Consider the following 13,058-nt stretch of genomic DNA (forward strand, 5'->3'; position numbering starts at 1 on the left):
AACCTCTCTATTACTTCGATTATGAACACGATCGCCTACAGATGGCGTTAAAAAATATTTTTTATACGAGAATATATTTATAAAATCTTTAATAATTTTTTTTATCTTTTATATTTAGTTTTAGAATTTTTACGCACAAAACTTTTTAATTTCAAATTTAAAAACATTTTTTTCTGTTTTTTAAAATTTAAGAAAAGCTTTTATTTAAAAAAAAAATTATATTTTTATATTTTTAACGCCATCTACCGTAGATTACATATATAACCGAATGCGATGATCGTCCTCTAGTGGCCATTCGCCATTAGATTTTAAACATTTTTAATCAGTTAAGCAAAATTTATATTGTTGATATATTAATACTGAAAATGATCATAAATCGGATAAAATAATTAAATTTTGATTTAACAGGAATACAAATATAATTCATTATTATTTTTATGACGTCACGACAGGAAACATTTCTCCCGCCAAATCTGATTTAGTTCGGTGCTGGAGTTTAAAGACTCCCGGGAAAATGGTTTTACGTAACACTGGACGATACAGTGTTAATAAAGAAAATTCGTCTAAAGATCTTTTGGGATCCAGGTATGATTCATTCAAAGTAATTATTTACAGATAAATTATATTAAGGATTAAGAATATGCCTAATTTTGAATTTTAAACTAATTTTTAAATTTGTTTTTGTTTGAATTTCATGGGGGTTATATGGTTTTGTTACTTGGGGATGATAATCTTATATTATAACTAATGTAAAAATAAAAATGTGAATGTTTGGGTATAATTTTAAAATTTCACTATTATGTAAGAATAGTATAAGAATATAAATCATTACTTTTGTTTGTTTCAAAGCTATAATTCTTATGTATTTTCTTAGCATAATGTTGCCATTGAGAACAAATCACACAGGAACACTTTCAGTGGAAAAAGGTTGGTTTATTGGTAGAAATGGATATGCATTTCAGGTTTAATGCCCCTCTTCAATCCTGAGATTATAGTGACAGTTAAAACAACACGACTCATGAGAATACATAGTTGAAAAGCGGGAGGAAAATACAGTAATATCCCAAACTTACGTGATAGGTGAGACCGAACGATAACCGCGTAAGTCGGGGTATAATTTCGCAATTTGGGTAAAATCCAAGTCAGATGTATGTAAGCTAATAAATGTTCTCGTTAATCTTATCTCGTCTTTTGATTCGTTCACAGTTACAAGAAATCACCACATAGAGTCTCTCGAGTCACCGTAGATATAACAAACACAGAAATAAATAATGCAAAATAAATTGTAGCTATGTGTCGATTCCACGCGACACGTTCAAACATGTGAGATGAACAATAGTGTGGGGGGAGTGAGTAATCAAGAGTTGCGTGGCACTCAAACAAAAGACAAATTGACGAGATTTGAAAATCACGTAATTCTGGGTTCACATAAATCGAGGTATTATTGTATAGCTAAAATTCTTCTAGCTCCACCCTTATACACATTAGAACAGTAAAACAACATGTGCTGTAGGGTGCAAAATAATTCCTACGAGATGTACAGGAAAACATGAACTAGAAAGGAGAGGTTAAAAAGATGTGAGTATTCCCTGTATCGTACACTGAAATTCATGAGTTGTGTTGTTTTAATTGTCACTATAATCTCAGGACTGAAGAGGGGCGTTAAGCCCGAAATGCATATCAGTTCCTACCAATAAACCAACCTTTTTTCACTGAAAGTGTTCCTGTGTGATTTGTTCTCAATGGCAACATTATGCTAAGAAAATACATATAGTAAAGAGAACAGCAAGCAACCAAGATTTTCTATAATTCTTAATTCAGATATCTGTTGAACACTTGATAGAATCTTACAAATTTTGTATTTTTGATGCAAATAAGAAAATACAACCACATTATTAATGATATATTTATGTGCTGCTGTAGGATAAACCGTAGTTAAAATTAAATTGAATTCCAACAGATTAGAGTGAAAATTCTAATCTATATTCTTAATGTCGGGAATCAAGAAGAGAATGGAAATGTTGCCCGAAGGTGTTAAAGTTTTTTAAAAGTTTTAACCATGAAGCGAGATACTTAAATTGGATGTATTCTTGAAACTTTACATTTTTCCTTAAAAGTGTGATATTAACATTAAATTATTGTTGGTCTGAAGATGGCGTAGTTTTATCAACATTTATGATTTGATTTAAAAATGATCCTTTGTTATATCAAAAATATACATTTATTTTTGCTGTAAGTGTCAGAAGTTATTGAAACTACATTTCTTATATCTGTTTAGTAACAGAAATATAGTGAAGAACAATGGGAATAAGTATGTGTATTCCTTGTATGACATGGCTATTAGGTTATTCGTGTTATGTGAATTCGTGCTGTCTGAAACAAAGAACCAGTACAAAACATAGGGTTAGGTTCCAAAAGTTAACAAAAATAAACTATTCTTTTTGTAATTAAGAGAAATATGTTTGTTGAAGCATTTAATAATTTATTAACAGTCAGTAATTAACTAACAATCACAATCCAGAGTATTCCATGTTAATATTAATTTTGTTTTCTTTACTGTTTAACATACAAAATATTTATGGCAAAATGTTGTCTTCTGGACTTCCTTGTTGACCTTGGTCAAAATATTATGATATTTTCTACTTTTTTCATAAAATCTGATATTTTCACATGCTTGTGTTTGCTTGAGAGGTCTTTATAAATTTAATCTATATAGTAACTTTTCATTTGATCTATAAAAACAAACATGGTGACAGCTTTTTGACTTCATTTAGAGCATTATCACCAAAACAGTGACACTTGGTTTATGTGAAAGTTAGAATAGGAAGCTATGATAAGGAAGAAAAAAACTGTATGCTCAGTTTACATTAAGCAAAACAGACAAAAGGCACAAAACAGCATTGAAAGTTTCAATATTCTAAAATCCATTGGCAAATATGAGATAATATGCATGTTTGCTTGAATAAAAATTTGCATTTAAAAATTGTAATGTTTTGTACAGGGAATTTCTCCAATTCTTGAATAGTGTTGTAGGAATGCCATGTTGTACAAGGGATAACTGTAACTCACAAATATATCTTAGCATTAAAGTGAGTCTGCAAAGTGACAGATATAGGGTATACAGTAAAGTATCACTGTTTGGACAGTGCCATAGACTTGCATCGCTGGACTAAGTGGTGTTTTGGAATGAGCATGTTGTGAATGGTATCTGCACAGATTGCCATCTAATATCCTGTATACTGTAATCAATTTACATCCTGCTTGTAACTTTTTATAGTGTTGCAATGTCAAAGTTTGGTTGGCTGGATGATCGAGACAGTTAAGATTTCAGCTTACTGCTCTGGAAGGACTCGGGATCAGTGGAAGACCTAGAAGAATCCAATGGGGAGCTCAAAAATTAAAAATATTTGAATAATTAATAAATGCTGTTTTATTAACATACATAAGACAGTTGTATTTCACGTGGTCTAATTAAACATATTTGCCATCATAAATTTTTTAAAAACACCATTTTGAAGTTTGAACAAATAAATTTTAATTTCTTTGTCAGTGGTGAGAGCTTAGGCCATGTAGTTCCAGAATTGTTTCAAGACAGTCAAAAACCCCCAAGAACTTTTAATGGCCAGTTTGACTCTCATATGTTGAGACTCATCTCTCACCAGCTGGCTGTCCAGTTGTAGGTCTGTCAATCCACAATGGACTTGATAAAAGACCCTCTTAATATTTACAGGTTGGAAAAAGCCAAATGAAAAAGGGAAAAAAGGCCAAAAAAACACTACACAAGCAGGTATTGTAGCCACTAGTAACATTAATCCATGTTCACTTAGACAGTACCATAAAAAATATTCTTGATTAAGTCACTGCTGTGACATCATGTGTAGACAGCCTAGACACTAGTGATATTTGAAACAATCTAGTGTATGATGCTCATCTAAACTTGAAAACATGAAGTAAGTGTGGACAGCAAAGACACTACTCTGGGACATAAATGCCAGCATTGAATGTTGCTGTGTAGACTGGATTTTAGTGTATATATTTACTAATACTAAGATATATTTGAGCCATGTATTTACCTTTGTTTTTCACTATTATCACTATTCCAAAACTCACTACCTGAACCTATTTGAGCTGATTTTGTGTGTCACTGAACCTGTTCACCATTCATGAAAGATTCCTCGGATTGCTTGTCTGGATTTGATCCCATATTGCCAGAGTGGTACTCTAACATGTTAATTACTTCAGCCACCGACACTTCTGATAGACTACTAAGATTAAGTGTTGACTCAATTTTTGTACAGTTTGTTTACAACAAAGCACATTGCTGCAAACGTTAGAAAATAAAGTTTTGCTGCAATGCTGCCAACATTACCCTTTTGCTTGCTTGAGGATTTATTATTTTATGTTTGCTACTGAAATATGCAGTTTGATTTTTCAGTAGTGTTTTGTTATATATGTAGCATTAATTTTTGTTTTCTTCATTATAAAACATCATAAATTAGTAATGTACCCTGAAAAAATTTTGGAAAAACCAACACTGAAATTTTTTCTTTGAATGAAAAATATAAGTAATTTTAAATTTCTTCTCTATTTTATTTCATTTATATTTTATAACCATTAAATATATTTAAATTTAAAATATAAGACTACATTTTTTGTTTACAAAAATAATTATTTAGTAAAATTATTTTGCTAAAATTGATATAGATCTAAATGTATTAGATGGTGTATTTTTTATTGAATAATTTACAGTATATCCAACAAAGGTACCACATATAGAAGTGCAGAAACATTCAATTATCTTGTTTATGCCACATACTAATAGGCCATTAAACATTACATGAAATGCCCAGCTTCATTGGACAGATGCTGAAATATCTTTAAACATCTGCAGAAGTCAGTTTAGCATTTCAAGAAGTGACCAGAAAAACTAGACAGATTCTGAAATAAATGTTTTATTACAGGATGTGCTAGGCTTCAAGAGATATCTAGTCATTTCTTGAAATGGCAACATGTTTAACATGTTCAACATATGTAATAGTCACAAAAGTTTTAGAACCATTGTATTAGCATGATTAGTTGGGCTATATTTCATAATTAATAATTTAATCTTGCAAGAATTTTTATTGCCAATAGGACTTTTAGATGTAACTGTAATATTTGATCAATTTTATTTTATAGTAAAGACGATACATCCGAACGGAGATTGCAGCAATCATTGTTTAATGATGAAATTGATTTGAAATTTGGCTTTAAACGATATCAAGAATCGGCAGAAATAGTAGGATGGCTTGTCAACATGCATCCGGTATATTGTTTTAAATCTATTTATTGTTAAAATTTTAATAATTTTAAAAATATTTTATTGTTGTAACATTTATATATAACATGAAACAATAACAACTCTTTATACACTTTGAAAAAATTTAGTTTAATATGTAGCAAGTAATAATTGGGGAGTATAATAATGATGAATGTGAATGAGTATATTTCAAAAAACTGGGTAATTATTAATATACCACTCACCAAATAAACCATCACCAGTTCAGTTCATAACCAAACAGAAAAATTCTTTATACCCCAGGGTCATTTCCCTGATGTGTTAGATATATCACATTTGATGGTGCACTCGTCCTTCTTTGAATACGAAGGGATCACCTACATACAGATGAGGTGTGTGCCTATGGGTAGCCCAATATCAGGAACACTCTGTGAATTAGTGGTCAGAAAACACCTGAATACCATATTACCTAAATTTCAAGAGGACATAGCATTGTATGTCAGGTATATTGATGACATTGTCATAGTATGGAACAAAGTACCTAACTTTGACTTGGTACTTAAGTATTTTAACAATAACTCCTATGGCCTGTTGTTGAAAGTTGAACAAGAGAGTCATACGATGGTACATGGATATCACTGTCAAAATGGAGCATGGTTATCTTTCCACCTGTGTGTTTCGTAAGGAGTCATATACACCTCTGTTTATTCCTAACCATTCACATGACCCTTACTGTTACAAAGTCTCCGCTTTTTGATCTTTGGTAAAAAGGGGCATACACACATTGTTTGAAGCAAAATAAAAAGCAAAACGAATTGTCATGGATCAAGGCCCTTGCAACACAACATGGATATCCGTCCTCTTTGGTTAAGCATCTCATAAAACAATATATAAATAAGAGGGAGAGGACTGTTCCTCAAGACAAACGGATGAGGGTTATTACATACAACAAAACACTTTCTAATATATATAGAGAAATTGCAAGGACCACTAAAATAAACATAACATATCGACACTCTCCAAGTCTTCTCTCTCATTAGAAATGATAAAAACTGCATAGATGACTCATACTCTCCAGGGTTTATGCAGTTCCTCTTCAAGATGATCAAGTTAACCACTCATTAACATACATTGGAGCAACAGCAAGAGATCTCGCCATGAGGATGAAAGAACATGAATACTCCATAAGAAAAAAGATGACTACTACAGTGTTAACGACATATGTAAGTAATGAGGATTTGCACGTTGGACTACAGAACGTTAAATTGCTACACAGAGTATCGGATAAGGCACAACTCAAGTACCTCGAATTGCTTGAGATCTATCGGGCAATTAAAAGGGGAGTCGCTATTAACTTCAAGGAAATGGACATGCTTTCCACAGCGTGGCGCACATTTTTGATCTAGATCCCGACGACTGAAATGCACATTAAGGATAATTTAAATTTATTTGAATTATGAAATTGATCCGATTTTTTAAAAAATCATTCTATTCTAATAGCTGTTAGTTCAATATCATCAAGATCTGAGGATGTCTATTACACATAGACAAAAACGTTTGTAGCAAGAATTTTTCTGTTTGGTTATGAACTGGTGATGGTTTATTTAGTGAGTGGTATATTAATCTGAATGAATTTTTGTTGTAGTCTGATGATAAATTAAAGTCTATTGATTAAAATTTAAAGTGGATTAATTGAAATTTAATTGTCTAATATATCAAATATTTAATAACTAATGTAAGAAATTTTTCAACCATTGGAAATAGAACAGCTCATAAAGACAACCTTAATTTTCAATAATTCAGCATAGATTTTAATGAACTGACAAACATTTTCAGTTCATTACAATTTAGTTCAGTTCATGTCCAAACCATAAACATTATACTCTCTATTCTAGAATGTATAGGTATTCCATAACTTACTTCACAGAATCTAACTGATTTTAAACCTGATGAAGACCGAGAGTACGGTCGAAAACGTTTGTTTATTATTAAATTGATTACTACTGGACGTTTAAAGGTTTTGGAGTTTTAATTAATTAATACTTCACAGATTCAAAAATTGGAAGATTAAGTCATTTAAGTGTGTGTTCTACGTGAATTTATAAATCAAAAGTTGACAAAAATTTCAGATTTTAACTGATGTTAAAACTAATAAATGAATAGAAATTTCTGGATAAATTACCAGTACATGTAAACATCACTGCTGAACCTTTACTTCTAGTAAGATATATTTTAGAAATGAACATATGTTTTTCATCTTATCCAAGATCTGCCTCAGGTTCTTGGATCACTTGAGTTCCAATTATGGAATGCTGAGAATTCGAATGTTTTTTAAATACAAGTTATTTAATGGTTTTGGAATCAAGAACAAAGATTTGAAATAACATAATAAATTAATATAAACAAATATAGACAAAAGTCCTCCAATTTTTGTGTATTAATGTGGGACCACATCTACAGGGGAATAATATGCATTGTTTAAAGTTATGATTGGCAATGCTCCTCACATGCGTATCACCAAGTGAATGATATTGAGTTACTGTCTTTGAAATTAATACACTTCTCATCTGGTTAGCTTTGTATAACTCAAGGGTCTCCAGAGTCCTAATGTGGTTGGTCTGGAACAATTTTTTTATAAGTCTGGTGTTTTGTAGGTTGGCTTGCACCCCAGGGCCAGCAGCATAGGAGGACAAGGCAGTGGTGTGCCTTTTTTTGTTGATGTCATGTTAGTGTTTCATGACAGGGGTGTACAGTGTTCCAATCAGGGACCACAAGTTCCAGAGGGATTTGGTCTACATAGGGTTGACCAAACGTTCTGTACATAAAAGAATCATGGAACACAAGTACGACATCAACCAAAAAAGGCACACTGCCGCCTTGTCCGCCTACGTCACTGACCATGGGGTGCAGGCCAACCTACAAAACACCAGACTTATAAAATGTTTGTTCCAGACTGACCACATTAGGACTAAGGATACCCTTGAGTTATACAAAGCTAACCAGATGAGAAGTGTATTAATTTCAAGGACAGTAACTCGATATCATTCAATGCTCCTCACATGCGTATCGCATGCGAGGAGCATTGCCAACCATAGCTTTAAACAATGCATATTATTCCCCTGTAGATGTGATCCCACATTAATACACAAAAATTGGAGAACTTTTGTCTATACAGTCGACCCCCGTATAAGATCATTGATTATTCCGTTTTATATGAATTCCATGTTGTACAAGTCACTTAAATTTTACAAATACGTGAGCCGTTCACAGCCCGGTACACGTATTTGTAAAATCTAAGTGACTCGTACAACATGGAATTCATATAAAACGGAATAATCAATGATCTTATACGGGGGTCGACTGTATTTGTATATATTAATTTATTATGTTATTTTAAATCTTTTTTCTTGAATTGTTAAATAGCTTATATCTAAAAAACATTCGAATTCTCAGCATTCCATAATTGGAACTCAAGTGATCCAAGAACCTGGGCCGATCTTAGATAAGATCGAGAACATTTGTTTGTTTTTATAATATATCTTACCGGAAGTAAAGGTTTAGCAGTGATGTTTAATAAATTAAAATATAATTATTTTTTTGCCATCGTGCTTATGAATCTTCTGGATATTGTTGTTAGAAAAATTGCCAAGCTGCTGAAATGTTTTGCAATCTTTACAGTTAAGGATTTTCCCTTTTTTTGCTGCTTTAAATATCTCTAGAGTCACTAAGGCTCTGATCTGGTAATTGTGAAATGCATGCCGAATCAGTTTGGCTTGTTCTAAATTTTGCTTTTATTTCCAGTTCTAGAGTGTGGCTAGAGTGGTAACATGATTTGTTTTGATGTTGTACTTATGTACTTTCAATCTTAAATTTAGTGACCTGTTAGTGACAATATAGACATATTGAGAGCACCAGGAGTATACAGTATCTCTGCCGCAGATGAGAGATTTGAATGTAGTCTAGTATACATTGGATCCACTAACAGATCATTAAATTTAAGATTGAAAGTACGTAAGTACAACATCAAAAAGAATCATGTCACCACTCTAGCCATACTCTAGAACTAGAAGTGAAAGCAAATTTAGAAAAAGACAAACTGATTCAGTATGCCTTTCACAATTACCAGATCAGAGCCTTAGAGATATTTAAAACAGCCAAAAAAGGGAGAATCCTTAACTTTAAAGATTGCAAAACATTTCAGCAGCTTGGCAATTTTTCTAATAATAATGTCCAGAAGATTCATAAGCATGATGACCAAAAATTAATTATGATATTTTAGTTTTATTCATTTTAATATCGTTCAAAATCTGGAATTTTTGTCAACTTTTGATTTTATAAATTTATATAGAACATGCACTTAAATGACTTCACAAATTCAAAAACTGGGAGATTATGTTATGGAATGCCTATAAATTCTAAAATAGAAAGTATAATCTTTATGGTTTACATCTGAACTGAACTAAATTTTAATGGAATGAAAATTTTTGAAAGTTTATTAAAATTTATGCTGGATTATTGAAAATTAAGGTTTCCTTTATGAATTAATAAGTAACTATTATTTTTAACTTTAATTAATAAGAATAATTTTTTGTTCATGATACATTTAAAAAAATATTTCTCCATATAACTTTCTGACAGTGATGATTAAAAACTCAACTATAAACATTGCTTTTTTCCTAGACTGAAATCTTAGATGAAGACAGAAGATTAGTTAGTGCTGTAGATTATTATTTTGTTCAAGAAGATGGAAATCGCTTTAAAGTATCATTTCCTTTTAATCCTTATTTTTATATTGCTGTTAAAAATAATTGTGAACAGGAAGTTTCTTCCTTTCTCACTCGAAAATTTGCTGGAAGTCTTTATCGAGTTGAGATCATCCAAAAAGAAGATCTTGATTTGGTAAGTTTTACTTTTACTTTATTTTTTTCTTTTGTTATAAACTTATTGGATTAATTGGCTGAAAACTGAATCAATGCTAAATCTTTTAATAGCTTTTGATTTATTGTTTATGTAAATTTATAAGTATTAATGTGTTTTATATTGATACATATTTAACTTTGCATCTGAAGAAGAAGCTTTAAAAATAAACAAGACTTTAGTCTGTTAAAATTTATCGTGTTGCATTTGTTACTTCTAAATTATTATATTTTAAATATAATTATATTTAGACTTATTCTAAAATGTTTTTTTCTTGTTTCTACAGCCTAACCATCTAATTGGATTAAAAAAAACTTATTTAAAACTATCTTTTCTGACTGTGTCAGATTTAATAAAAGTTAGGAAAGAACTACTTCCGACGATTAAAAAAAACCGAGACAGAATGAAATCTAGATCCACCTATGTAGAAATGTTGAAGAAGTATTCATTAATTTTAAATCAATTTATTATTATATTTTAATGAATCTCTTCAATGATATATTTAATTAAAAAATTTATATTCCAGTAATATGTCATCCAATGATGAGAAAATTATTGTGGGTAGAGTTACTGAACAGATGGAGAATATCATAGACATTCGGTAATTGTAATTTTTAAATTTCATACGAATACCTGTAATGATATGATTTTTTTTTATTGCTAATTAATTAGTTAATCTATTTTTGATCATTTATGCTTTTACTTAAAATTGATAAGTTCCAGTATGGTAATTACAAACTCTTTTCTTTTTTGTATATCATTTGTCAATTGCTTACAGAAGTTGCATTCTGTAAGCAAATAGTTACATATTTTTATATAAGACTACTCATACATACCATTAAATGGAGAATTTGTAATTCCAGTATTATGTAAANTATAAACATTGCTTTTTTCCTAGACTGAAATCTTAGATGAAGACAGAAGATTAGTTAGTGCTGTAGATTATTATTTTGTTCAAGAAGATGGAAATCGCTTTAAAGTATCATTTCCTTTTAATCCTTATTTTTATATTGCTGTTAAAAATAATTGTGAACAGGAAGTTTCTTCCTTTCTCACTCGAAAATTTGCTGGAAGTCTTTATCGAGTTGAGATCATCCAAAAAGAAGATCTTGATTTGGTAAGTTTTACTTTTACTTTATTTTTTTCTTTTGTTATAAACTTATTGGATTAATTGGCTGAAAACTGAATCAATGCTAAATCTTTTAATAGCTTTTGATTTATTGTTTATGTAAATTTATAAGTATTAATGTGTTTTATATTGATACATATTTAACTTTGCATCTGAAGAAGAAGCTTTAAAAATAATTTCATTTAATGAAAAATAAACAAGACTTTTTAGTCTGATAAAATTTAGTGTATTGCATTTGTTATTTTTAAATTATTATATTTTAAATATAATTATATTTAGACTTATTCTAAAATGTTTTTTTCTTGTTTCTACAGCCTAACCATCTAATTGGATTAAAAAAAACTTATTTAAAACTATCTTTTCTGACTGTGTCAGATTTAATAAAAGTTAGGAAAGAACTACTTCCGACGATTAAAAAAAACCGAGACAGAATGAAATCTAGATCCACCTATGTAGAAATGTTGAAGAAGTATTCATTAATTTTAAATCAATTTATTATTATATTTTAATGAATCTCTTCAATGATATATTTAATTAAAAAATTTATATTCCAGTAATATGTCATCCAATGATGAGAAAATTATTGTGGGTAGAGTTACTGAACAGATGGAGAATATCATAGACATTCGGTAATTGTAATTTTTAAATTTCATACAAATACCTGTAATGATATGATTTTTTTTTATTGCTAATTAATTAGTTAATCTATTTTTGATCATTTATGCTTTTACTTAAAATTGATAAGTTCCAGTATGGTAATTACAAACTCTTTTCTTTTTTGTATATCATTTGTCAATTGCTTACAGAAGTTGCATTCTGTAAGCAAATAGTTACATATTTTTATATAAGACTACTCATACATACCATTAAATGGAGAATTTGTAATTCCAGTATTACATAAATTCTTTCAATGGCACAAGTTTATACTAATTCTTTGGAATTTCTGGGACTAAACATAAATAAATCTCTCATATGAACAATGGTTCCATCTGAAGTTCTTAGTCAACTACTTCTCTCTTTATCCAGCATTGATCCTCTCTCCATAAATTATAAAACTTGGCAAATAGAATGACATGATAATGGAGGTTTTCATACTCTGTTCTGTAGTTTCATTGACTCTGGGTTACAATAAACTAAGATATAGATCATACCTTTTCTTTCGGGAAAGCTATTTTATGAAAAACACTTCTTAATTCATTGGGTGTTGTACTTGAAATGGAAAAGCATTATATGAGTGCAAACTTTGACAGTCATTAAATTGATTTTGTTTTTTGCAGAATATTAATCATAAATATGTGCTCCCTAAGATTTAAAAAGTTATAGTTAGCACAATGTTGGTAAAACACTATGTGCATCCTCAACGTTATTAGAGATCTTATTTAAACATAAACTATTGCTATAATTAACTATTTTACGATTAACTTCATATTATTAAAATAATACTAATTTTAATTATTAGATTAGAATATAAGTAGCATTAAGCAATAATATAATTATAAAAACTAAATAATTATTAAAATATTTTTCAGTTTTGTGTTTTAATTTTTACTAAGAATATTAAATTAAACTGTTAAAATTTTAAAAAATTTTAGAGAATATGATGTTCCTTATCATATAAGAGTTTCCATTGACAAAAAAATCTTTGTTGGGCATTGGTATTCAGTGAGGTGTAAAGGAACTGAACCTCCAGAAATTGTTAGACGGGATGATTTATTACAGACTCCNTTTCTATAA

General features: G+C 29.9%; 1 protein-coding gene across 1 annotated transcript; it reads left to right on the forward strand.

The window, feature by feature from the left end:
- Window positions 1–452: 452 nt before the first annotated feature.
- LOC111642156 (DNA polymerase epsilon catalytic subunit A-like) lies at window positions 453–13,058 on the forward strand. Its single transcript, XM_023388475.1, has 6 exons — window positions 453–585; window positions 5,179–5,305; window positions 9,959–10,177; window positions 10,482–10,636; window positions 11,879–11,953; window positions 12,917–13,058. Exons 1-6 carry the CDS (start codon window positions 515–517, stop codon window positions 13,056–13,058), a joined length of 789 nt encoding a protein of 262 aa, XP_023244243.1. The 5' UTR covers window positions 453–514.

This window comes from Centruroides sculpturatus, unplaced genomic scaffold (assembly GCF_000671375.1).
Source record: "Centruroides sculpturatus isolate CEXI.00-Female unplaced genomic scaffold, Cexi_2.0 scaffold18, whole genome shotgun sequence".
Taxonomy (NCBI): domain Eukaryota; kingdom Metazoa; phylum Arthropoda; class Arachnida; order Scorpiones; family Buthidae; genus Centruroides; species Centruroides sculpturatus.